The sequence below is a fragment of the Chenopodium album genome, chromosome 2, assembly GCF_948465745.1.
Source record: "Chenopodium album chromosome 2, dcCheAlbu1.1, whole genome shotgun sequence".
NCBI lineage: Eukaryota > Viridiplantae > Streptophyta > Magnoliopsida > Caryophyllales > Amaranthaceae > Chenopodium > Chenopodium album.
Genome location: NC_137835.1, coordinates 4,146,141 through 4,173,540, shown reverse-complemented (window position 1 = coordinate 4,173,540; position 27,400 = coordinate 4,146,141). Strand labels below are relative to the sequence as shown.

Below are 27,400 nucleotides of genomic sequence, written 5' to 3'. Positions count from 1 at the left end.
TTTTTATTGCTTAAAGATCTGCATTATTATAAAATATTGCAGTTATGGATAGCCTCATGAGTATGGACTGTTGATTATTCTTGGTTCTTTGACTTCTATCTATTATTGAAATGGTACAAGTACATGCGCCTATGTTTTGAACGGGGAAACCTAAAGAGTTGTCTCTTTGGCCAAACCATATGCTACAACAATACTACTCGTGGTTTGTGTCTATTTTCTTATCTTTCTGAAATTTTACACTTTTTTTTTTTTGAGCAGGAAAACTACCAGTTGGAGCTTATTATGACTGACATTGGAAAAGGTATATATTTTATTATTTTTAATTGATTTGTAATTGCAAATTGCAGAGCTCATAGTTTCAAGATAAACCAAGGCTGCACTGCACTATTTAGTACTTTGTAATTTATAAATAGTACTTCTAGGGTTTAAAACAGTCTATATAGTATATAGGATCTAAAAACGTAGAGACCAAAGTTAAATTAAAATAGGTTTCAAAACATTTCAAACTATAAAAAAAATCTAATTAGATTAGCTAAGTTACTTAATAATTTACACTACCTTCTTTCATCTATAAATATATTATAAAATTATATAATACTCGGGTATTACAATTTATGATTCGGAATCAGGCAGTTGTATCATCTCTTGGTGTCACCTTGCGATTGAGCAAATAATATTTATGATATTTAACATGTTCTATACACTCTGGTAATCTACTTTTGAAGTCAGTAGTTGTGTGCACTGCCATTCTACTTTTCTAGCACCAATTCTGTACATGAACTAGAAAATTTGTGAAGTGGACACTATATCAAATTTTACAGGAGAGAATTTATTAATCTTATAATTCCTTGTATGTAAATGTTCATTGCTAATATTTTATGTAATATTCCGTGCTCTATGAATTTACCATCTTTGTTCCGGCAGGTGATTTGGTTGGATTTTACTCAGCTCCATTGAAGCAGATAGCAACAATAAAAAGGGCAGATTCTCATGATGATGGCAATGAATGGAAATGGATTGACCTCTTTCCTCCAGAATCAAAGGTTCCTTTCGTTATATTTGTCATTTTTCTCTTAGCCTAAGTTTTCTGATCCTGAAGTTGGTGGTACTAGTGTAAACCTGAACCATGATTATTTTTGGCAGATGCTGTCTAAGGGAGATACTTCAAAGGGAACACAAGGAAGATTAAGAGTTTCTGTTCATTTTGCATCAAAATTGGAAGTTGAAAACAAGCAGTCATTTGCTGATGGCAGGAAGCCTGGGTTAATCCAGATTAGTCCTACCAGGGAAGGACCATGGACTACTGTGAGGTTGAATTATGCAGCTCCTGCTGCTTGTTGGAGATTAGGCAATGATGTTGTTGCAAGTGAAGTCAGTGTTCGGAATGGCAATAGATATGTAAATATTAGATCCCTTGCGTCAGTATGTAATGATACTGATTTCACACTTGATTTGTGCCTGAAAGCCAAGGCCCCATTTGAGTCCAAGAGACCATTGAATAATCCATGGACAGCTAACAAGTCTAAATTGAATGATGAAAAGATTGAAACAGTGGATTTTTTTGAAATAGAAAGATACATACCTGATGTTGGTTGGGTTTGTTGCTCTGGAAAACCTGATAATAGTCTATCAGCTATTGGAGGGCCTGACAAGGTGAGTTACCCTAAAATTGTGTTTTGGCTTGAATGGATAATTTGTTCAAGTGTTTTAATTCTCTTCTTAAGCCACTTTGACGGTGATGTTTTTTTATTTATATATTAAGCGCCATTCATGATATGCGAATACTGTCATACAGATGATCAATCGACACTATAAGTAGCTTGTCCTGATGTCATCAGGAGCAGCTTGTTCTGATTTGATTGGAATCTTCAGCTGTCTTGCATATGCAACCTTTAAAAGAAATTTGATTTTTTGGCTTTCATAGTATGCGTATCATTGTCATACTTATTTTATTGTTATTTCTTTTGCAATAATAGCTGTGCAAGCTAAAGATGAACTAATACTGAGAAAATTCCACTTCTAACGTCACAGTATTTGTTAAGTTAGTACAATATCCAAGAAATAATTACGGGTGTCCTTAAGCTCAAAGGGTGAAGTTGTTAGGAAAAATGAATATAGGTAAAACATATAGCACCCCTTGGATGTAGCTGTTAGGATATCATACTCCCTCTATCTTCTGCGGAGTAGTAATTAGCTACCTGCTGCAGTTATTTTCTTATTTATTTAATTTTTTTTATATACTTATGGTATCAATTATAACATTCTAGTTATTTTTAAGTCGATAATTGTTGTGGATGTCAGTTGTATATAAGTATTCTTTAACACTGAAAGCGAGAGGCTGGGGGTCGATTCTGTTTGCAGAACTTTAGAATTCTGCTGGATTTTGGACTGAGTTTTCTAAGGGATGTTTGCTTTTATATTATAATACATATTTAATCTGTACTTTCTTCCTAACCTTAATGCTACTAAGACCTTTAACATGCAGGTAGTTTCTGGGGAAGAGCCGTCATTTGACTGGGTATGGGCTGATGATTGGCATCTTGATGAAGCGTCAGTGTGCACTGCTGGCGGATGGGTTTATGCTCCAGATGAAGAAAGTCTTAAGTGGCCTGAGTCTTATGATGCTGGAAGTTACGTGAATCATGCTCGGCAACGAAAATGGATACGAAACAGGAAACTGATCGTAAGTGATGCACAACAACATGTATCCATTGGGCTACTTAAGCCTGGTGACTCTATGCCCCTTCCACTTGCATGCTTAACGCATGCTGGATCTTTTTCTTTGCTTCTACGACCTTTAAATTTTGGTATTCCAGATAGATATGCTTGGAGTAAAGTCGTTGAATACCCTGCTCAATTACAAGGTTCTAGCAAATCTCAAGAAGAACCTGAGATTTGTGTATCTGACCTAGAAGAATCTGAAAAATTGTTGCACTGTGAACATAATTCTCCAACCTCCTCCAGTAGCACCATTGGCTCCAGTGGAATTTGGTTTTGCTTGAGTGTGCTGTCTACTGAGATTGCAAAAGATATCCGTTCTGATCCCATCCAGGATTGGACTCTTGTGGTTAAATCCCCTTTAAAAATTGCTAATTATCTTCCCTTGAGGGTCGAGTATTCAGTTTTTGAAATGCAATCGAGTGGTCACTTTCTGAATCGTTCTAGAGGCATTTTTTCTCCTGGAAAAGCTATAAATGTTTATGCTGCTGATGTTACGAAAGGCTTATTCTTATCACTGTTTCCACAAAAAGGGTGGCTGCCAATGCATGTGAGCTTCAAAAATATAATATGTTCCTTTTCTCTTTAAAGGTTTTAACTCTGCTATTATATCTCAATCATAGTTCTAAGGCTCTAAGCCTTCTCTGTTTTCTGTAGGAAGCTGTTCCAATATCTCAGCCTAGTGGAGTGTCATCTACAACATTGAACTTAAAAAATCTAATTTCTGGAAGGTCGCTTCATACACATTATTACTTGCTTTACACCTTGTATTATTTTTTTAATGGCCCTTCTCTAGTGTCCAAACCTCAAAAAATATAATATTATTGGTGCAGGATGGTCCAAGTTGTTCTGGAGCAATTTCATGACAAGGAACAGCCAGCAATGCCTAAGGCTGTCCGAATATATGCCCCATTTTGGTTTGCTGTTTCTAGGTGTCCTCCTCTGACTTTTAGGCTAGTTGACAGAAAGGTAGAAAAAGCATCCTCACCATTGAAGTCAAGAAATAACAATCCAGAAACAAGTGGGCAGATAACAGAAGAAGAACTCCAGGAGGGTTGCACTATTGCTTCATCGCTGAACTTCAAATCAGTGGGATTACAGGCATCTATTGCTGCCCCTACTGGAGAAAATTCATTTGGACCTGTTAAAGATCTTTCTCCACTCAGTGACATGGTAAATTGCATTTGTAACCGATTGCTTGGTCTGTTAGTCTCTGAAAGAGTGAAATATTGCTAAATGCCTTTGTTCGATTTGTAGGATGGATCACTGGATCTGTCAGCTATTGATTCTGATGGTAATTGTATTCGATTGTTCATCACCACTAAACCGTGCCCTTATCAAACCATTCCCACGAAGGTATTTTAAAAAGCCAGACTTTTTGATATTTGTGGGGACACTATAAATGATGATGTTCTTTTCTTTTATTCCTTTTTTTTCCCAGGTAGTCTCTATTAGACCATACATGACATTCACTAACAGAACAGGTCAGGATGTATTTATAAAATTGAGCAGCCATGATGAGGCAAAGATCTTAAGGGCATCGGATTCAAGAGTGAGCTTCCTTTATCGAGAAACAAGTGATAGTAACAAACTCCAGGTATTTGAACTTTATACAATGATCAATGTTGGCAATGGGTGTTTCCCTTTTTTTTTTAGCATCAATTGGTATGGGCTTTGTTAGTGCTCTTATTTAACTTCTTTGTAAGGTAGAGCATGGTAATATGAGTCTTTCAAGGGTTGGAGACATTAATGTACTACCTCTGTTAATTATTATGTGCAACTTTGGAATATTTTATATCTCACAAATAATACCCTAAAGTTGCATATAATAATTAACGGAGGTAGTATTTTTTATTTGTACACATTTAAGCGCCAAAATTTAACTTATTTTGAGCTACCTAATTTCTAAGGGTGAGCATGGATCGGGTACCCAAACTACTATCGTTATTGGATCAAGTATCTAATAACCTATAACACTAAAAATGATGTCTATGAACCGAACCAATAAGATCACTTCAGAGATCTGTTTTTTTGGATTGAATATTGGATATTTGATATGATATCCATGTATGAAAAGTTTGACATTTCAATACTTAACACTAATTAACAACGTTACCGTATGATCTCTAAATTACTAAGGGGCCGTTTGGTTCACATGGGGTAATCGGAATGGAATGAACAAAGGGAATGAATCGGAATGGAATGAAAATCCCCCATTTTTAGGGCGTTGTTTGTTTTGAATAACAAAGGAATCACTGCCACCAATCCCACCACCACATCGCTTAACTTTTCACGATTTCGCGCCTCCACCCAGTCACTCCACCACTCGCCGCCCTTCTCCGCATCTCCCCCTCCCCTCGTCGCCGTTCGCCGCGACCCTAGAAGCATCTTCTCACTCCCCGTAAAATCTCCCCCAGCCCACAAAACCCTAGATTCATTTCTTACTTCCCGTAAAATCGTTGGCGGCTCCCCCACCACCCTCGAAACCCTAGCGCCTAAGATTTCGGTGGTGGGAACGCCGACTTATGGTTTCACGGGGACTTACAAGTTGTTTCTAGGTTTGGGGAGGATTTTACGGGGGAGAGGACAGCGGCAAGCGGCGGTGAGCAGCGGCGAGGGGCAAGGCAGGTGCGGCGAAGGGCGGGGGGACGACCGACGGTAAGGGGGATGGGTTTCCTGGTGGTTTCGGTCGGAAGTAGGATGGTGGTATGGTGTTGTTAGGGTGGCTAGGGAATGGGAATACCTAGAGGGGGGGGGGGGGAATGGAGTTAGAAGGATTTGGGGGAATGGAGAGGGTAAAGGGAATGGGGGCAGTTGATTCCCATTCCCTTTGATGATTACCCCCAACCAAACGGCCCCTAATAATATTATTATTTATTCAAATTATTAAGTGATTATGAAACTATGTCGGAGTTTAGGTTTGGAATAAATATATTTAGTTGATAAAAAAATGCTTATTGGATCATTATCTAATATTCGTAAGGTTTAAATGTACCTAATAACTGTCACTTTACAAATTGGGTACCCAAACCGTTATGGTTATGGTTATCGGATCAAGTACCCTACTTTTTAGTTGATATAGTGGATCACGGTTTTGGATTATTTTACTATGCCCTATTAATTTTTAGTCAAAATATTATTGGATATGTCCTCAATGATGTTGACGTGCTTTCTAGATGTGTATTGTGAAGATATAGCATTGCTTGATTTATTATTATTTTTTTTTTGAAAAAAAAGTTGTTTTTGAGTGCTTTTTTCATGTAACTTAAATTTTTGCTTACATTTTCTCAATGAGTGGTACAGTAAACATAGCTTAACATGTTTTAATAAGTGTATTTTGAATAAGGATGTTAAGCTTTCTCTTCTAATGATAGACCTTGTTTTAAGATTGGGTCTTTGCCTCTTTGGTAAGAGAACCATGTTAATTTTTGTAAAATGGTCAATATTGTAGGTACGCCTAGGAAATACCAAATGGTCATTTCCTATTGAAATCCTTAAGGAAGACACCCTCTCCCTTGTTTTACGAAAAGAATGTGGTGAACGGATATTTGTAAGGATGGAAATTCGCGGCAATGAGGAAGGATCACGGTTCATTGTTGTTTTTCGTCTATGCTCAAGAACTCCCATCAGGTATTATTCTTTAGCCTATTTTATAATGCAGGTCAAATAATCCATTAGGAATTGTACCTTGTACTTGGGCCTGTGTGTACATATTACATTATTTATGCAAAGGTGTATGTAAATCTTGGCTTACTATTGTGGTAGCATGTGTATTAATGATTGTGGCTGTGAACCTGTTATAATTTTTGTGATATCAACTTCTTTACTCCCAGTTTTGAGGAGTATTCCCCTTGAACTTTGACAAGAATAACTTTTTTTTTATGCAGGATTGAAAATAGAACAATGAAGAAAATTAGCATTTGCCAGAGTGGATTTGGTGACGATCATTTGATCCATTTGACACCTCTGTCTACAACAAGTTTCGCTTGGGATGATCCATATGGTCATAAATGTTTTGATGCTAGTATTTATAGTGACAATATTGTGAGCACCTCAACACTCAACTTGGAAAGTGCTTCCATGTGCTCACTAGAAGGAGCAGGAGTGCAGTTTCAATTGGTGGAAACTGGTAATATCACAATCGCTCGATTCACAGAGGAGCAGCCATCCAGGTTGAATGCACAAGATGACCAGACAATGATTGATGATGAGGAGAGTGTTCAGATGCAGAAAAAAATGCAAAATAGTGTTCCACCATTTGAACTCACTGTTGAGCTTGGGGTCCTTGGTCTTTCTGTTGTCGACCACAGACCTAAAGAACTTTCCTATTTATTCTTGGAGAGGGTCTATGTAGCATATTCCACTGGCTGTGATGATGGGACTACAAACAAGTGAGGCTTTGCAATTGCATTTGTCTGTATCTTTATGTTTGTCATATATAATGCAATTAAGACATAAGAAATAAGATGATCACTTGGTCTTAAATTAGCTCAAATTAGTGAGATCTTTTATCTTATAAGAAGCCACTCTGGGACAATCAGTGCTTTATAGATGGAATAAAAACTGAACTATTATGCAAAAGAAATTATTCAGTCTCTGATGGGACTGTTTGAAGAAAGTGTCCTGATGGTTTTATAAATTATGTACTGCATTTCTATATTTGGTTTCCAGAGGTTGGGGGTGCAGGAATGGTAATAACAATAATATTACATTCACATTTCAATTAAGACTTAAAGAGGCTTGAAAAAGTAACATTCAGTATATGATTAAACTTATTGTAACTGCAGGGTTGATAAAAATTAATCCTTTAATTTCGATCTCCAATATTCTTTAGAATTGACAGCTTAGTTTAGTGTATCTTATGAGCTGATTGGATAACCTTCATGTAATCCAGGTTCAAGATTAGCTTGGGTCATTTGCAGCTTGATAATCAGCTTCCCTTGACAGCGATGCCTGTATTATTGGCACCTGAGCATATTGGTCAGCAACCAGTATTCAAAGTAACCTTGACTGTCTTAAATGAGAATACTGATGGCATCCAAGTATATCCACAAGTGTACATAAGGGTAATTTTTTTTTTTTAATTTTAAATAAAAAAAATAAAATTCCCTCTCTTTTCATAACAAGTCTGTATCCATTCCTGATGAATTTGATGACTCGACAGGTAACCGAGAACTGGTGGAGGCTAAATATTCATGAACCAATTATTTGGGCTGCAATGGATTTCTACAATAAGCTACGGCTTGATCGTCTTCCTGAAAACCCAAATGTTACACAAGTTGATCCAGAGATACGTATTGAGTAAGAATTCAATTTTTTGGTGTCACTTATGTGTCTGGTTCCCTTGTTTAAATCCTATCTATGGTCGATTAAAATATTGAGCTGATCAACTTTGGAACTTGTGTCTGACGTTACTATGGTGACTTTTTAGCTACTCTCTTGCCTTCATTTAGTTGCATGATGATTTAATTAATTACTTCCATTACCAGCACACTTTGTTTTAGTTTTGGACTTGTTACATATTATCAACTAAGAGATGCTGACATTTATAAAATCGGTGCAGCCTCATAGATGTTTCAGAAGTAAGATTGAAAGTTGCACTGGAAACAGCACCAGCTCAACGACCACATGGTGTGTTGGGAGTATGGAGCCCCTTATTGTCAGCCATTGGCAGTGCATTTAAAATTCAAGTGAGCTTGCTTGACTGGAATTAGTAACTTGCAGATAAGCTTTCTCGTTGTGAATGCATCTTTTGTGTAATTATTACTTTCAGGTTTCAACCACTTCAGAGCTTCCCAAGAAAAATATTTACTATTCATAATAATTTATTTTTTTTTAATTTTTTTGTAAGATTGCCTTGGTAAGTTGAAATTTGTTTCACTTAGTGAAAGTTATCATCATTATAAATCAAGCTGATCCAAAGTGCTTGATCAGATTTTATATAATTCTGAGTAACTTTATTAATGGAGAGACAGTGAGAATAAAGGAGGTAGGAGCTCTGCATCTAGCATCTTTACCATATCATTACAGCGTTACCCATAAATCCTGTTAAGGCTACTTCCTAGTGCAGGTAAGGGAAAGACTAGGTGGTTTGCTATTAAGTGTCTTGCCCATGGATTAAATATAAGATGGGCAATTAAATATATGGTGGAGTAGTTGCATCTCATAGTTTGAGGCCTTTATTAATTACTTTTGACGTCGTTAATTTTGGATGAAGAAACCCATGACCTAGATAGGTGATTTCTTGCTCTTCAATAAGCGCTATTGCTTATGTCTCCCAACGTGGGAGATTATATGTCACCTAACACAATTGGCGAAACTGCACATCTGACCAAAGCAAAGAACACATGTATGTATTCATCAATATTTATAATACATATTATAAGTTTTAGAAATAAGTTTTCACCTTTCCTTTTAGGCCTTCCTTGTAATTACTTGCACTCCAATCAGTTCTTTGCATACTTTCTGAGTCCCATCTAGATTTTTACTCCTAACATCCTTAACCATCCAAGTCTTGCATGTTATAGCAAAGACTATATAATAACATTCATGTTGATGTTAAATTACTACTTCATTCAAGAGTCATGCGGGTCTTATTCTACTTGAAAGCTTCTCATGACATGCATTCCCCCCCCCCCCCCCCCCCCCCCCCTCTTCAATTTGGGGACTCTGAAATTATACTACAATTTATCTGTGTGTCATTCCAATCTTTAACACATTGGATCTGGAGGCTTAAACACCATGATACTACTGGATTCTTGGGAATTGGATCTTTACACTATATAAATCATCCTAACATGATTTCATGGCCATAACTTTGTAATATGTATCTTTTGCAGATTCACTTACGGAAGGTTATGCACAGGGACAGATTCATGCGAAAAAGTGCTGTGGTTCCTGCCATTACGAATCGGATCTGGTGGGACTTAATACACAATCCCCTGCATCTGATCCTCTCAGTTGATGTACTTGGCATGACAAGATCTACATTAGCCTCCCTAAGCAAAGGTTTTGCTGAGCTTTCTACAGATGGACAGTTCCTACGGTTACGTTCCAAGCAGGTTCTTCCCTTATTTCTGTTTAATCCATATGAAGGTTATGGTTTTATTATGGATATCGAACTTAATTGAAAACTTCTTCAGGTTTGGTCTAGAAAAATAACAGGTGTAGGTGATGGAATTATCCAAGGAACTGAAGCTCTGGCGCAAGGTTTTGCATTCGGTGTGTCAGGAGTAGTCAGGAAACCTGTTGAGAGTGCTAGACAGAATGGCGTTCTAGGACTTGCTCATGGGCTCGGGCGAGCTTTCGTGGGATTTATAGTCCAACCAATGAGTGGTGCATTAGATTTCCTTTCATTGACTGTTGATGGAATTGGTGCAAGTTGTGCCAGATGCTTTGAAGTTTTAAACAATAGAACCTCCCTCCAAAGGGTCCGTAATCCACGAGCTATACATGCAGATGGTATTCTTCGAGAATACAATGAAAGAGAAGCTCTTGGACAGGTACAAAAATATATCTGATATTGTACCTGATATCAGCAAGCCTTAGTGTTTGTAATTGACTATTTTGTTTAGTGCAAGAATTATATTTGAAAGACACCAAGGGGGTTTCACCCTTATTTAAAAAAAGGGCTTAAAACAAATATATTTATGGCCTTAAGCTATCACTAAACCTTTAATCTGCTCCCTTTTTCATAAAACCCCAATTTTCCTGGGAACACGTTTTTATGAGAGAAGTTATAGTGGGGTACTTTGATAGTGTTGAATAAGGAAGGTAGTGGAAATTATTTATTGTTTTAGGGGAAGTGAAAGACATTATTGTGGGGTTAAAGGGGTTTTGTAGATTTATTATGCATAAATTAAAGAAGATAATGGGCGAAGGATCCTACCCAAATTAAAAACGGGGCTTTTATTTTTGGGCTAAAATTTCTGGAGAAGTGGGGCGTTTATTCCGGGATAGGGGGATTAGAAATCTATGTTTATTCGATTATTGATAGCTTTATTGTAAAAGCAAATGTTTCAACTTTGATTTTGTTAAAATGTTACAATGAATCATAAGACTAATTGAGGGATCTAAATCATTTAAAGAAAACCCCTCAGAAATCTTTTGTAACTCAGGTTCCGAAAGGAAATACCCCCCAAGCTCTCCCCTCAAAAACTAAATTTCCTCATCATGTGTTATGGTTTATTTCTCTTCCATACAGTTTTCTCATTTGGCAAAAAATCTAAGGAGTTATAAAGTATATCATATCATTTAGATGATTCCTGTTTCAGTTTAAAACTATGTTACTTGGACTCTAGTACCCATGTCCGAGTATCCGACTCGGCTATTTTGTGAAAAAATTCCATGATTTTGAACTAAAAGTGAAGTGTCCGGGTGTCATACCCATGTCCAAGTGTCGAGGGTCCGACACGGGTACGTGAGGTGAAATGAAGAGTCCGAGTAACATAGGTTTAAAAGGAATTAAATTAATTTGAAGTTCTTTTCTTTTTTTGATTCAGATGATTCTATGGCTTGCGGAAGCAAGTCATAATTTGGGATGCACGAAAATCTTCAAAGAACCCTCCAAATTCGCTTTGTCTGATTACTATGAAGCTCATTTCATGTTGCCTCCGCAAAGGATTTTATTGGTTACAAACAGAAGGGTTATGCTTCTTCAGGTATATAAGAGAAAAGTGGCCCTTCTAGGTTTCTAGCACTATCTTATCAATATAAAGGACTAATGGATGTGTGTGTGTCTGTGTTTGTGTTTGTATTTTGGATCTAGTTCAAAGCTACAGAAAATATGGACAAAAGACCTAGCAAGATTATGTGGGATGTGCCATGGGAAGAGCTATTGTCTCTTGAGTTGGCCAAACCTGGAAGACTTCAACCTTCTCATTTGATTTTTCATCTTAAAACTTTCAAGAGATCTGAGCCATTTGTTCGGGTTATAAAATGCAAGCCTGAGGAAGAATCAGAAGGTGGAGAACCTCTGGCAGTTAAAATTTGCTCGACAGTGAGGACGATGTGGAAAGCCTATCAATCTGATTTGAAAAGTTTAGCATTAAAGGTTATAAAGCAACTTTATTTCACTGGTCCTTCATTCTGGGTTACAATCTGTCCTTATGAATTTGTACATTAGCAGGTACCTTCAAGCCAGAAACGTGTGTACTTCTCTTGGGCTGAAGCTGATCGGAGAGACATGCAGAGCCAGACTAAAGCTATTGTTATGTCTAGGGAAGCATCATCATCTAGTTGTGTATCTCATGAAAGGAGGTTTGTGGAACACAGCGTCAACTTTGATAAGATTTGGAGTAGTGAACAAGAATCTAAAAGCAGATGCACACTGTGTAGAAAGAAGGTGAGAACAGGATAATAGGCTACTTGTACTATGCCTTTTTTTGTCTCAATTGAGAATTTATTTGTAATTTATTATTTATGCAGGCTATTGAGGATCATGGCATATGCAGCATCTGGAGACCAGCTTGTCCTTCTGGGTAAGTCAGGAACTCCCTATTCGGGCCCCGGCCCCATTCTTTCCTAAAGTATTCAATGACTATTCAAATACCCAATTTAATTTACTACTCCCTTCATCCCTTATTGTTTGCATCATTTGACCCAAAAAGCTCTCACAAAAAGTGGGCCCATGGTGCAAACAAAAAGAGACCGAGGGAGTAATTTATAAGGACCATAACTTTATTCGGGGTTTTTACAAGCCCTAGAAAGAAAATTTCTCACTAAATATCCCATTGAAAATAACAAGAGAAACTCTAATAGCATGCATGATTAAGTAGTTTATAAGGACCATAGCTTTATTCAGGGTTTTTACAAGCCCTAGGAAGAAAATTTCTCACTAAATATCTCATTGAAAATAACAAGAGAAACTCTAATAGCATGCATGATTAAGGAAGCAATTTCAGAAATATGTTAGTCATAGCATAATTACTCTAGCAATGAGGAGAACAGTGAAGAAAGTAAAATTCTCAACAAGCTTTATAAGAAAATTGCTAAAATCTTTAATAATATTGCAAGTATCCTAATCACCATTACGATTTTGTTTAATTAAAAAATTAAAATAAATAAAAAGGGAGAAGAAGAAAACTATACCCAAAAATCTAATGCAGTTTAATCAGCCAAAAAAACTGTGAGACTCAAAATCAATGTAATAAGTGTCAAATATTAGCTATATCCTATATGCATCTTTTTTGCTCTGAATTATTTTACAAGTACTAAGTAATTCAATAATTACATGAAAATTTTGACTAAACACATGATAATTTCAAGAAAACAATTGAACCATTCATTGAGATTATTATTGTTACTTCACCTTGTGTTAAATTTCATATCTAACAAAAAACCTAAAATTGCAAGGAAAAGTTAGATTGTTAGCAATACTCTGTATTTGTCAACTATCCAATCGGGTGTTGGTGCTCTTAAAGAGTTGGGCCTTCATCTTTTACCATCATTTTCCATTTCGTCTTTTCCACTCAAATAACAAAATTATAAGAACACGTTTCTTTAATGGGTGAATTTTGCGGTATTATTGAAGTTTTTTATGGGCGGTCAATATCTTTGATGCTTATCAGTCATGTGGAATCTTATTAGATTCGTCACGATTTATAATCTCAACAAGCTTTAAGAAAATTGCTAAAATTCTGGAGTTTTAATGGGCGAATTTGACTATTAAAACCTATGTTAACCATCAAAAACTTTAAAAGATGAGAGACACATAGGGGCGGCAGCGACAGTGTCTTTGCGACAACACTAGCGAGGGTATATGGTGGATGTGCTAGGAATAAAGAAGCTAAGTGAGAAATGATGGGAGAGGAGAGAGGTTGGTGGCATTGGTGGGTATTGGTACTTGGTGTATAAATGGTAGGCAAAGAGAATATATTTACTGAACTTTTGTTTTTGTAGAATTGTATCTACTCAAACCAAACAACATAGCATATCAAAGAGAATCAAATTCCTTTCCCTCCCTAACCCTTTCCTGGTTACATTCCCTTTACCCTCTTTGAAACAAACGGCCCCTAATAGTCTTCAACTTTTTAGCATTTCCTTTACCTTCTTTCTCTTACTTTAAGCTTTCTTGAAGATTTTAGTGAAACTATTACAATTGGAAATTTAAGTAAATATAATCTAGTCACCTTAAGACCCACAAACACATCCATGTCTCCTCAGAGCACCACGGACATAGGAAGCATGTGGGATGGCCGAGAGCGGACAAATGCCGGAATTAGAAAAAAAAAAAAGATTAAGATTACTGAGAAGACTCAACTGCAACTTCATGTCACCTTTCTTGGATGTGGATGTGTCAAGTTGATTTTGCTGATATCCGAAAATTTCCAGATGTGATACGCTGACATGAACGTGTCAAACTGATCTTGCTGGGAGCTGGGGCAGAAACTGAAGCTTTAGGACATAGACAAGTAGTGCTTCATCTGCTCTCTTGTTCTAGCTCTTTACTTCTTTGATCTTTACCACCCCAGATTTTCCATGCTTGCATCAACTAATTTTTGAATACCTAAAATTTCTCTAAATCAATGCAATCATGCGTGAATGGAAGCTTTATTTTGGGTTTGTTTTTTCATTTGTTTTTGTGTTGCTACGATGGTGGTTGGGTGATTAAGGATATGCGGATGTTCGGAAAAATAAAAAAAGGAATTTGGCTTTAGGTGTTAGAACATGCCCTCCCCTCCCCCCCCCCCCCCCACACACACGCACGCGCACACTCAGAGAGAAAAAAGGAATATTTGGGCCTATTTCATTTGGTATATAAACTCTGTATTTTCCTCTCGCTTTCTTGTGGATGTAGCTAAAACAGTGCTAGTGAATCACGTAAACTTTTGTATTCTTAAACATTGATCTTTCTCACATCTGCCATAAAGTATGGGTTTTGAATCTTGTGATGGTGGTGGTGGTGACAGCAATGGGGCAATTTGGGCAGCTTGGTGGTGATTATCGTGATCTAGATGATTGCTTTAATGGGTTGGTGGAGGGTGTTGGGGTTGGTGTTGGTTAAGGTGGGTGATAGAGATTGGGGCAATGGTTAAGCAAAGGCATGAATTGAAATGGTACTCTTTTATATTTCCGCTGATTCCTAGAGTGAGGTTTTTCTCCCCGCGTTTGGGAACCCAATACCTTGAAAGTTTGAAGGATGACTTTCCAAGATTCCATTTTTTGGTGAATTAAAACAAGTCATGTGCGTTTGAAGTCTTGAATGATTGCAATCTCATAGGCTCCAAGCCTCAAAGTCATAGCTGACTCTCAAAAATAGCTGCAATAAACCCCCCTTAAATTCTTTAGAAATATGTACAAATAAGAACTTTGCACACACCTTCCCCAACCCACCCATCTAATCCCGCTCAAAGCCCTTTTCAATGGAGAAGTGATGATAGAAATTGTACTAGTTTATTTCATGCTGACTGGATTTCTGTTTGGTAGTGTATGTTGGATTCATAGTTGTGCTCTTAAGCCTAGTTCATTTACTGCCAATCTGAATCGTCTTGCTTATAGTTTTACAATGTTTTTTATGTATTTCTCATGTATCTTTAAAGAGGTAACATAATTCTTTCTATTCTTCAGGTACTTGTCCATTGGTGACATAGCTCATGTTGGTGGTCACCCACCCAGTGTTGCCACTGTCTATCTTTATGATGACCAATTGTTCGCACTTCCTCTGGGATTTGACCTGGTATGAACGATTTACATATCACACTGCAGTATCTCTTCTTGTTTAAATGACTCATATTGTAGAAAACATCCGTAACTTTTAGAAATATCTTATGCAGCAAAGTTTTGGGTGTAGGGGTGTATATGACATCTTTTTTAGCATCTCACTTTGGCTGTAGCCTTGTATGCACTTGCTACTTTTTTCATTCATACTTCGTACTTAGCAACACCTCAGAACCAACTTCTTTCGACCGCTATTTGACATCTAGTTCCTTAGAATGTGAAATCACTGAACTTCTTGGTCCAAAGTAGTAGATTGGCACATATTTGTGGCTTATCATGCATTTCCTTCAGGCCGTAATAGAATTTCATCATTTACAGAATTAACACCTTTTAGTTTTTGATATTTATCTACTCTTTTGGGGTTGGTGTAGGTATGGAGAAATTGTGCAGACGATTATGTGACTCCAGCATCTATTTGGCTTCCACGGGCTCCAGAAGGATTTGTATCTCTAGGATGCGTGGCTGTGCCAGGGTTTAATGAGCCTGAGACCAATGTAGTTTATTGTGTGGCAGAATCATTAGTTGAAGATGCGGAATTTGAAGGGGAAAAGATTTGGTCTGCACCAGATTCATATCCATGGGCATGTCACTTGTATCAGGTGCAGAGTGCTGCTCTTCAGTTTGTAGCTTTAAGACAGCCTAGGGAAGAGTCTGGATGGATACCAAAGAAGGTGCGTGAGGATGCGGCTTCTTCATCACAGTCATCTGAGACTTAAAGAGCTGATGTAATTCTATTTGAAATGTTGGTCTGAAAATAATTTTTCTGTTTTACCCTTCTCTATTGATTCTTTTATTGTACATATGATATATTGGCCGGAGTCATTGGCCATAGCAAATTTTGTCCCGTAGAAATCACGGAGCAATGTTTAAAGCTGCAAAAAATTGTGTGAGCTTTTATTAATACGTGAGGGGTTGCTTTTGTAAATCAATTTTATGAGTATAAATCAATACATACATACATCAATGCATGTGTGGAACACACTTTGGTCAATCATAAAGTGATACATATACACAATATTTCATGTTTGTATATCATATGACAATTATATGATTCAGCTTTCTAAATTTCATAGTAATTGTGTTGTAATACCTTTCACTACTTGTGCATGTACCAGATTTACTAACATTGTAATGATTTTTTATCAAATTATGGCAAAATTGTCATAAAATACCTTAGTTTTAACTCAATTTGTGAACTAGTACTTAATTGTATTTTTTTTTTTTTTTTTTTTTTTTTTTTTTTGGCCAACTAATGCCCTGAATTAAATTTTCTTTTAAAAGTAGCATGTTAATCACAAAATCCGGTTAAATAGGCAATGCTCCGGCCATTGTCTTACATTTTCTCGCTACGCTCTACTATTCCTCTACCATTCCTGTTGTTTCTTAATAATCGCAACACTGAGCATTGCACATAGTTTTAAGATAATAATGAAATGTTGCAATTGTTACAAAATGAATATTATAAAAGAAAAGTGTTGCAATTATTATAAAACTAACATAGATGAAAAGTGTTGCGATTATTATTTATTACGAAATGGAGAGAATAATAATTTAAAATTCAAAAAAATTATATGACCAACCTTGGAATGCAATAATTGAATCAAACACATTCTTTGGACTTAAAAGATCTATGTATAGGTCTTTTATGATTCTAAATCAACTTATAAGATTATGGAGAACACCACACCGCGCAACTATGGCCACACATTCACTTCAATTTTGAAAAAAAAATCCAATATTGGACCAATAACGTGGATTATATAAATTTTAGTTTTGAATAAATTTTTTACTTTATACACTTTATTTCATAAATGGGTAACGATTTAACGTATATTGTGAAAAATACAAGTAGATATTAGTATATTATACTTGATTACACATTATGTGTCCAAATAATAATTTGATAATCTGATTGTACCGTGGACACCTTCATATGAAGTCTTTGGATCCGGGTGCATGGGCATAAAGCATAGGGATGAGTCCATTTCCAGTTTCCAGCATATATACCAATAAATCAATTATTAACTACAACTAACACTACCTTCCGTTCTTCTTCGTTACTTCTTATCCATTATTTAAATCCCTACTTTTCAACTGTCACTCCCTCTCTTTCTCTTTCTCTTTCTATATCTTCAAATACTACGTAAAAGAAAAAAAAAAAAAAAAATCACCCTTTTTATTAGTCACTTTCTCTATTTGTGGTACAATCAAAATAAAGACAATTCTCATAAGAAAAAAAAAAAAAAAAAAAAAAAAAAAAAAAAAAAAAAAAACACTTAAATTTTTAGAAAAAGAAAATCAATTATGGACGGTTTGATCAAGGGTCTCGTCGACGTCGCGATCGGCCACCATCGTCGCAACGACGACGATGACGATAACAACAACAGCAACAACAACAACAACAACACTGAAGAAATAGAAGAACGTTCTAGATCCAGTTGGGCGCAGGTTAGCAGAATCACCCTTTTCCTTGTTTAGCACTTTTAACATTATAATGGAATTTTGTAATGTATGAATTGTGATCTGATGATGGGAATTGGCTAAAATGCGCAGGTGGTGTCAGGGGAGCAGGATAATGATCAAACTGGTCAACACACTTCTTATGCTGCTGCTGCTACTGTTGATCATACTTTTCAATCTCAATCTCATTCTCAATACGTTACGCATGTATGTATTATTTATTTATTTGATTTTGATTTGATTAAGTTTTTAACGAAATAAAAGGGGGAATTTTTAATTTTAGGGACTAAAGTATAATCTGAAATCATGTGGATTAACATAATCATCTTTGTTATGTGAGATTTCGAAATTATGGATTGAAGACAATAATGATCATGCTATATGGGATTATTGATTAAAGTATGGATGAAATTGTGTATGCTGTACAAAATTTTGAAATTATGGATTTAACAGATTACAGAATGATCCATTCGAAATTGAACAATTAATTTGAAGTGTATAAATGCTTTTGTATACAAGTACATTATGAAGGAAGTAGTGATTAATTTTTAGAATTGAACAGAATGATCAATGCTGTTTGGAATTTTGATACTCCATTGTTGAATTAATTTTAAAATTAGTGATTTTTAACTATCAATCGTATCAAACTTTGCTAAATGTACATCATTGTGTACACTCCTAGAGATCATTCTATCACGCTTCGACGGGACCTTTCTTGTGATGCTTATTATTGGTGGTTGTTTGTTGGTAAGGTACTTTTAAGTTTATTAACCCGCGAATGCTAGTGAATTTGATTGAGTTATTGGCTACAGATATCAGCATGTTTATTCAATATATAGGTTGTCGATCTAAAGATCATAGTCTTACATAAATAATGTGAGTATGCTAGAAGAAACAAAAATCTGAGTACAATTGTTCAGTCTTCAATATTTCACATCATGTCTGCAGCTTGGAGTGTAATCCTGAACTCTTAATCGCGAAAATCTATCTTTCTTTGGATGCATTTGTACTTATGTGATGCTTTGAACTTTTTTTTGGAATCTAGACTACACATGAGAATTATCAACAAAATGAAGCTTATGAGAGGCCTAGTCATAACCGAAATGAAGAGGTTAGTTTTGTACTTTTGTCTGCTGCTGCTTCATTGTGTCATTCATTGTAAGAAGTCAATTTTTTGGTTATAATCTTTTCATTTTGATCTGTGTAGAATGAACAAGAGGAAAACTCAGATGGTTGGCAAACTGCTCACAAGAAGCACCACAAGCGGCCTCAGAGGGTATGGCACCTCCAATATGCATCTTAATGTTACCCTACTTCATATTTCGATTTGCTTGTGGCAAAGGCATTCTCTTTTCATCAGTTTAGTGATCACTACAGTAGTTTTCAGGGGAATAGATGCAATGCCTTTGTTTAGATTACCAACTGCAGTCTATTCTGGTGGTACTTTATGCAAGAGGGATCTGTGTCGTACATTGATCAAGCAAATAATAGACAAAATAGTATACTTTTTGAAGTCATTATTTTTGTAGGAATGAAATGTGAAGAGCAATAGGGAAATGGAAATAGAACATGTTAGTTGAATAGAGGGGTTCTTTCAAGTTTTAATGGATATTTTTCACTGTATGCTTAGTATTGGTGGAGTTTGAAGCAAAGATGAGACCCTTTTCCTCTCTTATACCTTGGTGTATCGCAATGTGCCCACGTATACTGTGGATAGAGACTTAAGATGATGGCTCCAGACTACCTCCTTTCAGTTATGGCGGTTCATGACCTTAGACTGTTACTTTTCTCATTTTGCTGTTACCTTGATTGATATACCAAATATGATTGAGAAGCAAAAATCTGCTTATACATAGATCACTTCACTTCTTGTCTAATTTATTTCTCGATTAACAGGTTCATATGGATCATTGGAATTCATATAAAAGTCCTCCAAGTGAGCAGCAATATTCTGAGGAAGTCAACTATGCTGCTGAAATGGAGCCATCTGAAAATGAGCTTTCTGACTACATAAGTGCTTGCGCAAAGCTTTGGGAACTCGATTATAACCGCTTGAATCCTGGAAAGGACTATGAACTTGATGTTGGTGAGGGGAAGAGGGTCCATGAAAGGGAAGACATGGCAGAAGCCAGTCTCTTTACATGGGTTGATGAAAATGTTCTCAGAAAACCTACTTTTTCTCGGTTCTGTGCCCTGCTTGACAACTACAACCCATATGAAGGATGTAAGGAAAAAGTATCTGAGGAAGAAAGACGGGAACAAGCTGCATTTATTGAAGAGATTAGTAGGACTGCGCCTATCAAGTACCTTTACAAGTATCTTTCAAAAACAGGTCTCTTCACTGATAATTACCAGGAATTTAAGAGTATGCTAAAAGATCTCTGGTTTACTCTTTATGGTCGAGGTGGTACTTCTGGATGCTCATCTTCTTTTGAACATGTCTTTGTTGGAGAAATCAAGTCACGTGGAGAACAACAGGTCTCAGGCTTCCACAACTGGCTTCAGGTATATGCCTGTCACTAGTCATAGGAATTCAGAAGTAGTTCGTATAAAGTCGCATCTCCATTATTTATATGTTTATGTTAGTTAAGCACTTTCTTTGTAATATGCATAGTGAGTTGACATGTAAACTTCTGTTTCCTTTCTGTATCCCTTTCTTTCTTAATGTGTTTTGGTCTATTAAATATAAACTATTCTGTTGTCAATGGTGTCTGTACTTCAGTATTGACTAACCAGTAAACTTCGTTTTTTTTCCTGCAGTTTTACCTTGAGGAGGCGAAAGGGAAGGCAGACTATCAAGGTTATATCTTGCCTCGCAGAAATAGGCAGTTTGTAAGTAACTAACACTATGGTGTATTTTGGTTATTTGGAGCAAAGATGCAGTAATTATGGTTTATATGAAATTAGAAATGACATCTCTCAGTTGATACACTCCCTATTTTGTTGTCTGTTGATCACTTTTTCTGGAACTTTCTGCTCGTAATTCATTACTTATGTAATGACAAACTGTCATACAAATCCCCCTACGAAATGACCATCTTTTATAAGTGACTGGACATTCTTTCCTATGTGACTCTCTTTCACCTTCAGTACCACAATCTGGGTGCTAAATAGTAGTATTTCTCGTAACAGATGAGATTTGCTTATGACTTATGAGCAATACAGAATCAGTAAAATTATGTGTATAGAACACTTAACGGATGAATATATGTAAGAAGTGGAGCTCATCTTTGTGTAGATTTTGTGCATTTTATAATATGTAGCATAGTTAATCTTGATTGGAGAAGAAACAGTATAGGTCGTATAACAGTTTATACACTGGATGAGTGGATGACTTTGAAAAGTGCCTGCTTTATACATAAGAAAAACTCCCTATTTAATTTCTATTTCATAATTCTCTGATTATCTCAGTACAGTACAATGTCCAAAGCTCTAATTTATTCAAGATTCAAGGGGTCAGCCTTTTTCATGATTATTAAGTTTGTTGTGCCTAGACTGATAATGTACTCGTATCTTCTTAGCAAATTATGTCACATACATACTGAATTGTATTTCTTTTTTCTTGTTTCCTTGATTTGTCTCTACCAATGTCTCTTTACAGCCAGATGCCGAGACACAGTTGCTTACAGTTCAATTTGAGTGGAATGGAGTCCTCAAATCTCTCTCAAGCATGTTCATAGGAGTAAGCCCTGAGTTTGAACTAGCCCTCTACACACTATGTTTCTTTGCAGGAGGAGAGGACAACCACATAGAGGTCGGTCCATACCCGGTTAATATCAAGTGTTATCGTCTAGGAAACAAAATTGGTTCTGCATTTCCTATCGCTGAGGCCTGATCAGCAAGGAGTATAACTCTGCTCTTAGTCATAAACTCTGAATGTTCTAAAGAAGCTATATTATATAAACTCCCTTGTATTTTGAAATCCCTATTTGATACACAACATTGTTCTGCTACAAAGTATTGATGGTAGCAGTTTTACAGGAAGGAAAGCATGTGCCTCCCTAAGTAAATTATTTCTCTTATACTGTGCTATTCGAGTGCATTTTTCCATTTGTATTTAGAATTTTCCTTAGCATGCATCACAGTTCAAATTAATCAACATTAAATCATTTTTTTTTATTGGGTGTTTAGAGAGCCACAAGTAGAGTTGTCAAAAGTTGACCCGACTCGAAATACTGACTCAAACCCAATCATTAACCGACCCATCTGAACCCAAAAAAATGGTGAACCAAACCCAACCTGAAACCAACCCTAGACACGAGTATGTATGTGAGACCCGAACCCAAAATGAACTGACCTGGAGATGACCCGACCCGAATGTAACCCGTAAATTATTGACCTGAACCGAAATTGACCCAAACCCGTTTTAACCCGTCAAAACCCGAATTTAACCCTGACTTGTTACTAACCTGACCTGAATTCAACCCGACCCGTTCCTAACCCAACCCGAATTTAACCCAACCTGTTCCAAATCCGACTCGAAATCAACCTGACTTGTTATTGACCTGACCCAAATTCAACCCGACTTGTTATTGACCCGACCCGAGTTTTACCAAACCTATTACTAACCCGACCTAAAAATTCAACCCGATCTGTTACTAACCCGACTCGAAATCAACACGACTTGTTATTGACCCGAACTAAATTCAACCCAAATTGTTCCTGACTCGATTTCAAATCACCTTAAATGCAATTTAGATCGCCTTAATATTGTTGATCAAAGCATTTTGTCTAGGGAGACCAAGTCAGTCCACGCCAGCAAAAGAAAGGAGCATCATCATCAAATTTAAGAGTTATATATAGTATACTTCCTCCGTTTTTATTTTATTGCACCATTAGGACTTTTACGCTATTCACTTAATCTTCTTTAACCATCATTTGTGATTTATCCATTAAGATAAATATAGTCATGTAGGGTCTAGTTAGATTCGTCTCAAAAATTCTTTTCAAATATCAAATTTTTATAATTTTTACAAAAGTATAATTGAAGATATTAATAACTAAAGTAACGCATTGGCAAGCATGAAATCCCTCATGGTGCAATAAAAAAAACCGGAGGAAGTATATTTGTTATATGGTCAAAGGAGATAATTATCTTCCTAAATTATATATAAACTATAGTTCCCTAGTATATTGTCATATATATTATAGTCAATGGAAATAATTAGCTTGATAAAAATGATAATTATCTATTTATAGTTAGCTGAACCCAAATATAACCAGACTTGGAAACGAAACGACCTGATTGTAACCTGCAAATTATTGACTTGAACATAACCCGACTTGACTCCGAGAATGACCCGACTAGGAAATGACCCAACCTGATTATAACCCGCAAATTATTGACTAGAACCGAACCCGACTTGAACACGAGAATTACCCGACTTGAAAATGACTCGACCTGATGATAAACCGCAAATTATTGACTTGAACCGAACCCGACTCAAACCCGAGAATGACCCGACCTGATTCTAACACGCAAGAACCCGACTCGAACCCGAGAATTACCCTAACCTGTTTGAACCCGTGAAAACCCGAATCAAACCCGACCTATTGTTCACCCGACCCAAATGTAACCCGGCCTGTTATTAACAGACCTAAACCCGACCCAAACCCGATAAGAAGTATGACCCGACTCAAGCATGACCCAACACAAACCCGACCCGCATAGGTTATGGAAGTAATCCGAATTGACCCGACCCGAGTTGACCCGACCCACTCTTACCGACCCAAACCCAACCCATTTACCCAAATTGATAACTCTACTCGAAACCACCAAAATTTCTCAAAAAGCGTGGATATTAGCCTTCAATTTTGGAATTTTTTTATTTTTTTTCACCCGAAAATAAAAATTGCCGAAATGTTTATCATGGTCCCTAATATCCTCCGGGAGTTCAATTGGCTAGGTGGAACCATCCAATTTGCCTTTAAACGACCAATTTACCGGTTTATAACTTGCACCGATCTCATTAACTCAAGCTTACCACGAACATTTACGACAACATATAATGATCATATATGGATTAAAATGGCATTATATGACCCCGAGATGTATCCCCTAAAATCTCAATGCTTTTCGACACCGGGCCCCGAAACATTCGAAATTTCTCAAAAAGCGTGGATATTAGCCTTAATTTTGGAATTTTTTGACTTTTTCACCCGTATATAATTGTCGAAATGTTTACCATGGTTCCAAATACCCTCCAAGAGTCCAATTGGGTGGGTGGAACCATCCAATTTGCCTTTAAACGACCAATTTACCGGTTTACAACTTACACCGATTTCATCAATTCAAGCCTACCACGAACATTTATGACAACAAATAATTATCATATATAGTTCCAAACGACATTATATGACCCCAAGATATATTCCCTAGAATTTCAAAAATAAAATTGACACCGGGCCCCGAAGACTCCAAAAATTCTCAAAAAGCGTGGATAATAACCTTCAATTTTCGAATTTTTCGACTTTTTTTCGCCCGAAAATAAAAATTGCCGAAATGTTTACCATGGCTTCTAATACCCTCCGGGATTCCAATTGGGTGGGTGGAACCATCCAATTTGCCTTTAAACGACCAATTTACCGGTTTACAACTTGCACCGATTTCATTAACTCAAGCCTACCACAAACATTTATGACAACATATAATGATCATATATGGTTCCAAACGGCATTATATGACCCCGAGATGTATCCCCTAAAATCTAAAGGTTTTTCGACACCGGGCCCCAAAACCTACAAAATTTCTCAAAAAGCGTGGATATTAGCCTTCAATTTTGGAATTTTTTTACTTTTCTTTGCCGGAAATAAAAATTTCCGAAATATTTACCATGATCCCTAATACCCTCCACGAGTCCATTGAGGTGAGTGGAACCATGCTATTTGCCTTTAAATGGCCAATTTACCGGTTTACAACTTGCACTGATTTAATTAACTCAAACCTACTTGCTTTTAAACGGCCATTTATGACAACATATAATGATCATATGGTTTCAAATGACTTTATATGACCCCAAGATGTATCCCCTTAAATCTCAAAAAATTTCGACACCGGGCCTCGAAACATCCAAAATTTCTCAAAAAGAGTGTATTTCAATTTTGGAAATTTTTTACTTTTTTTCGCCCGGAAATAAAAATTGCCGAAATGTTTACCATGGTTCCTAATACCCTCCGGGAGTCCAATTGGGTGGGTGGAATCAACCAATTTGCCTTTAAACGGCTAATTTACCAGTTTACAACTTGCACCGATTTCATTAACACAAGCCTACCACGAACATTTATGAAAACATATAATAATCATTTATGGTTCTGTAGGGAATAATTTCAAGCCTTTAAAATCCCACTAGCTTGAACCCCACTGTGATCATACACTAAAGTACGGTGGCGTCCAAAAGGGAAGAAGATAGAGCAAAAGAGTCGCCAACAAGTTTTTAAGGAACTTGTAAACCGTTCACGAGGTGAAGGTTACACCCCTTAACGATCCAAGAGATCGTCAACTCCATAAGGTCATGAACCAAATAAGGGTTCGGGGATGATGGTACAAATCCAACCTAAAAGAGATTGAACCTGCCCTAATAATAGGCCTCTACTTTATTCTGCTCGTATTCATGTGCGCTTTCTGATTAACATACAATCAATAGGATTAACCCTAAACATGTTTAATCCATTTTGGTTGAATATTAATGCACAAACAAATCTATTATTGGCGATCACTTGAAATTATAATCACAATTAACCCTAAACAAGATTATTAATATCTTATTAAGCGTGATTACAAGTACCAAGTTCCCTTTAAACATGCATAAAAAGATGTGATCAAGCAATAAATAAATAAATCATCAAGCAACATAATAAATAATCATCATCATAAAAATAAATTATAATTGAAATAATCATGATAATAATCATAAAAGAAAATAATCATCATATTAATATTAATTGAAATAATTATCATAAATAAAATAATCATCAAAATAATAATATTCATAATCATTATAACAATTATAATCATAATCATATTCATGTTAATATTAAAGCATAATAATAATAGAAAGATCCTAGGCATGATACTAACAAGATTAATAACAAACCCTAGCATGTCACTAAGCAATAAAAATCGAATCTTTAGCCCTAACATGATACTAACAATCATAAATATTAGGAAGAGAATAAAAGGCATCATAGCAATCATATTTAATATTAAAGTTACCCTAGACATGATACTAGGAATATCATAATAACAATATAAACATGATTTCTACATCATAATCAATAAATCAATTAAAGTACTTACTTGGATGCCTCGTACCTCTTTCTAATAACAAAATACACACGTTAGTAACTTCAAGGAAAATAATAATCAAAACAATTAAATTAAATAATTGAAATAGAGATTTGGGACCAAACCCTCAGAAATTAAATCTTTCACGTCTAGGGCGAAGGCAACTTCGAATATGGCTAGGTGTTTCTAGATCTAATGAATGCGGAATTTTGTATTTGAGAAAAGGCTTGTATCACCCCAATAATTCTCCCTTTTCCAAACCACTTACTTTAAATAAAAAAATAGAGGAGAACCATTGGCATGTTACCGCCACGTGTTAAAACGTTAAGGCTTTATCAAAGTATTGCAGCGGAAATCCAACTTAAATATTAAAATAATATAATTTAGAAAACCAATAAGTCAAGGCTTACAAATTGGAACCATAAAGGCCCTTATTTAAAACCAAACCAATAATCAAAGTCCCAAAACATAATTAAAATAGTAAAACATAAATAAGTTCAACACAAAGAACGAATACTCTCAATCACACCAATCCCTTGACAATGCGTATGTCAAATCCCCGAACTTCACATCATCAAGATAACCTGTGCAATACTGCTCCCCAATAATACAAATGTAATAATTGGATCATCACAGGGTCATTGAAAGGCGAAGGCCATGACCAAAAGAAAACACACAAAAGCACGCAATCAGCAAAGCTGAGTACATACAAGCTGCGACGTACCAAGCCTAGCATGCTCAACTAATTAAAGTAAATAAACATACAACACAAATTCATTAATCAAGACTCCACACTTAAACAATTCAATCGACTCAACATACTTGCTAATCAATTCCAAACACTTGACTCTTTATATTTAATTTAATTAATTTAGTTGGAGTAAGCAATAGACGAGGTTGTCCAATCCACCAAATCATTTTGGTCCCAAATGACCATTTAAAATAAAAGTTTAGCGCGATGCAAGAATGGGCGCGACTCCATTCTCACAAAGTTAGTCTAGGATCCCATCTAACTTTCATTATAAAATAAAAAAATGTAAATACCAAAAGAGAAGAGGACATGTTGATCAAACAAGCCTCGGAAAGCCACGGGCTACCACCGTGTACCCCAACCCATAATTGTCAATACTCTAGAAGTGCACGCTTTCTAGAGTTTTATTGCTCATCCATGTTTCACTTTACGTGATTACAATTTTAATTAATAGCCGACTCATTCAAGTA

At 36.2% G+C, this 27,400-nt stretch overlaps 2 protein-coding genes across 3 annotated transcripts in view; both read left to right on the top strand.

Moving 5' to 3' along the window:
* LOC145593604 (uncharacterized) overlaps positions 1 to 16,486 on the top strand; it is a 47,612-nt gene extending 31,126 nt beyond the window's left edge. The window contains exons 44-65 of one of the 2 annotated variants that reach the window (XM_081649893.1): positions 259 to 301; positions 925 to 1,043; positions 1,144 to 1,653; positions 2,486 to 3,268; positions 3,376 to 3,449; positions 3,552 to 3,891; positions 3,976 to 4,074; positions 4,160 to 4,315; positions 6,170 to 6,348; positions 6,606 to 7,109; positions 7,613 to 7,784; positions 7,883 to 8,019; positions 8,282 to 8,408; positions 9,558 to 9,779; positions 9,861 to 10,220; positions 11,220 to 11,378; positions 11,486 to 11,770; positions 11,846 to 12,061; positions 12,145 to 12,197; positions 15,286 to 15,394; positions 15,807 to 16,151; positions 16,194 to 16,486. In XM_081649893.1, the coding sequence (XP_081506019.1) occupies positions 259 to 301; positions 925 to 1,043; positions 1,144 to 1,653; positions 2,486 to 3,268; positions 3,376 to 3,449; positions 3,552 to 3,891; positions 3,976 to 4,074; positions 4,160 to 4,315; positions 6,170 to 6,348; positions 6,606 to 7,109; positions 7,613 to 7,784; positions 7,883 to 8,019; positions 8,282 to 8,408; positions 9,558 to 9,779; positions 9,861 to 10,220; positions 11,220 to 11,378; positions 11,486 to 11,770; positions 11,846 to 12,061; positions 12,145 to 12,197; positions 15,286 to 15,394; positions 15,807 to 16,151 (4,992 nt within the window). In that variant the 3' untranslated portion in view covers positions 16,194 to 16,486. Of the gene's footprint in view, positions 1 to 258; positions 302 to 924; positions 1,044 to 1,143; positions 1,654 to 2,485; positions 3,269 to 3,375; positions 3,450 to 3,551; positions 3,892 to 3,975; positions 4,075 to 4,159; positions 4,316 to 6,169; positions 6,349 to 6,605; positions 7,110 to 7,612; positions 7,785 to 7,882; positions 8,020 to 8,281; positions 8,409 to 9,557; positions 9,780 to 9,860; positions 10,221 to 11,219; positions 11,379 to 11,485; positions 11,771 to 11,845; positions 12,062 to 12,144; positions 12,198 to 15,285; positions 15,395 to 15,806 lie in introns of both variants that reach the window. The other variant, XM_081649884.1, reaches the window with a different exon arrangement.
* Positions 16,487 to 17,577: 1,091 nt separating this feature from the next.
* On the top strand, positions 17,578 to 21,927 carry LOC145593596 (uncharacterized). Its single transcript, XM_081649872.1, has 7 exons — positions 17,578 to 17,883; positions 17,989 to 18,102; positions 18,941 to 19,006; positions 19,103 to 19,171; positions 19,792 to 20,400; positions 20,656 to 20,727; positions 21,497 to 21,927. Exons 1-7 carry the CDS (start codon positions 17,740 to 17,742, stop codon positions 21,728 to 21,730), a joined length of 1,308 nt encoding a protein of 435 aa, XP_081505998.1. The 5' UTR covers positions 17,578 to 17,739; the 3' UTR covers positions 21,731 to 21,927.
* The last annotated feature ends 5,473 nt before the right edge of the window (positions 21,928 to 27,400 follow it).

Bases quoted from the DNA above. Each gene is read 5' to 3' on its own strand.
- LOC145593596 (XM_081649872.1), top strand. From the start codon at position 17,740: ATGGACGGTTTGATCAAGGGTCTCGTCGACGTCGCGATCGGCCACCAT. The intron at 18,103-18,940 runs GTATGTATTATT...TTTGGAATCTAG, and splicing joins ATTCTCAATACGTTACGCAT to ACTACACATGAGAATTATCA. The intron at 19,172-19,791 runs GTATGGCACCTC...CTCGATTAACAG, and splicing joins ACCACAAGCGGCCTCAGAGG to GTTCATATGGATCATTGGAA.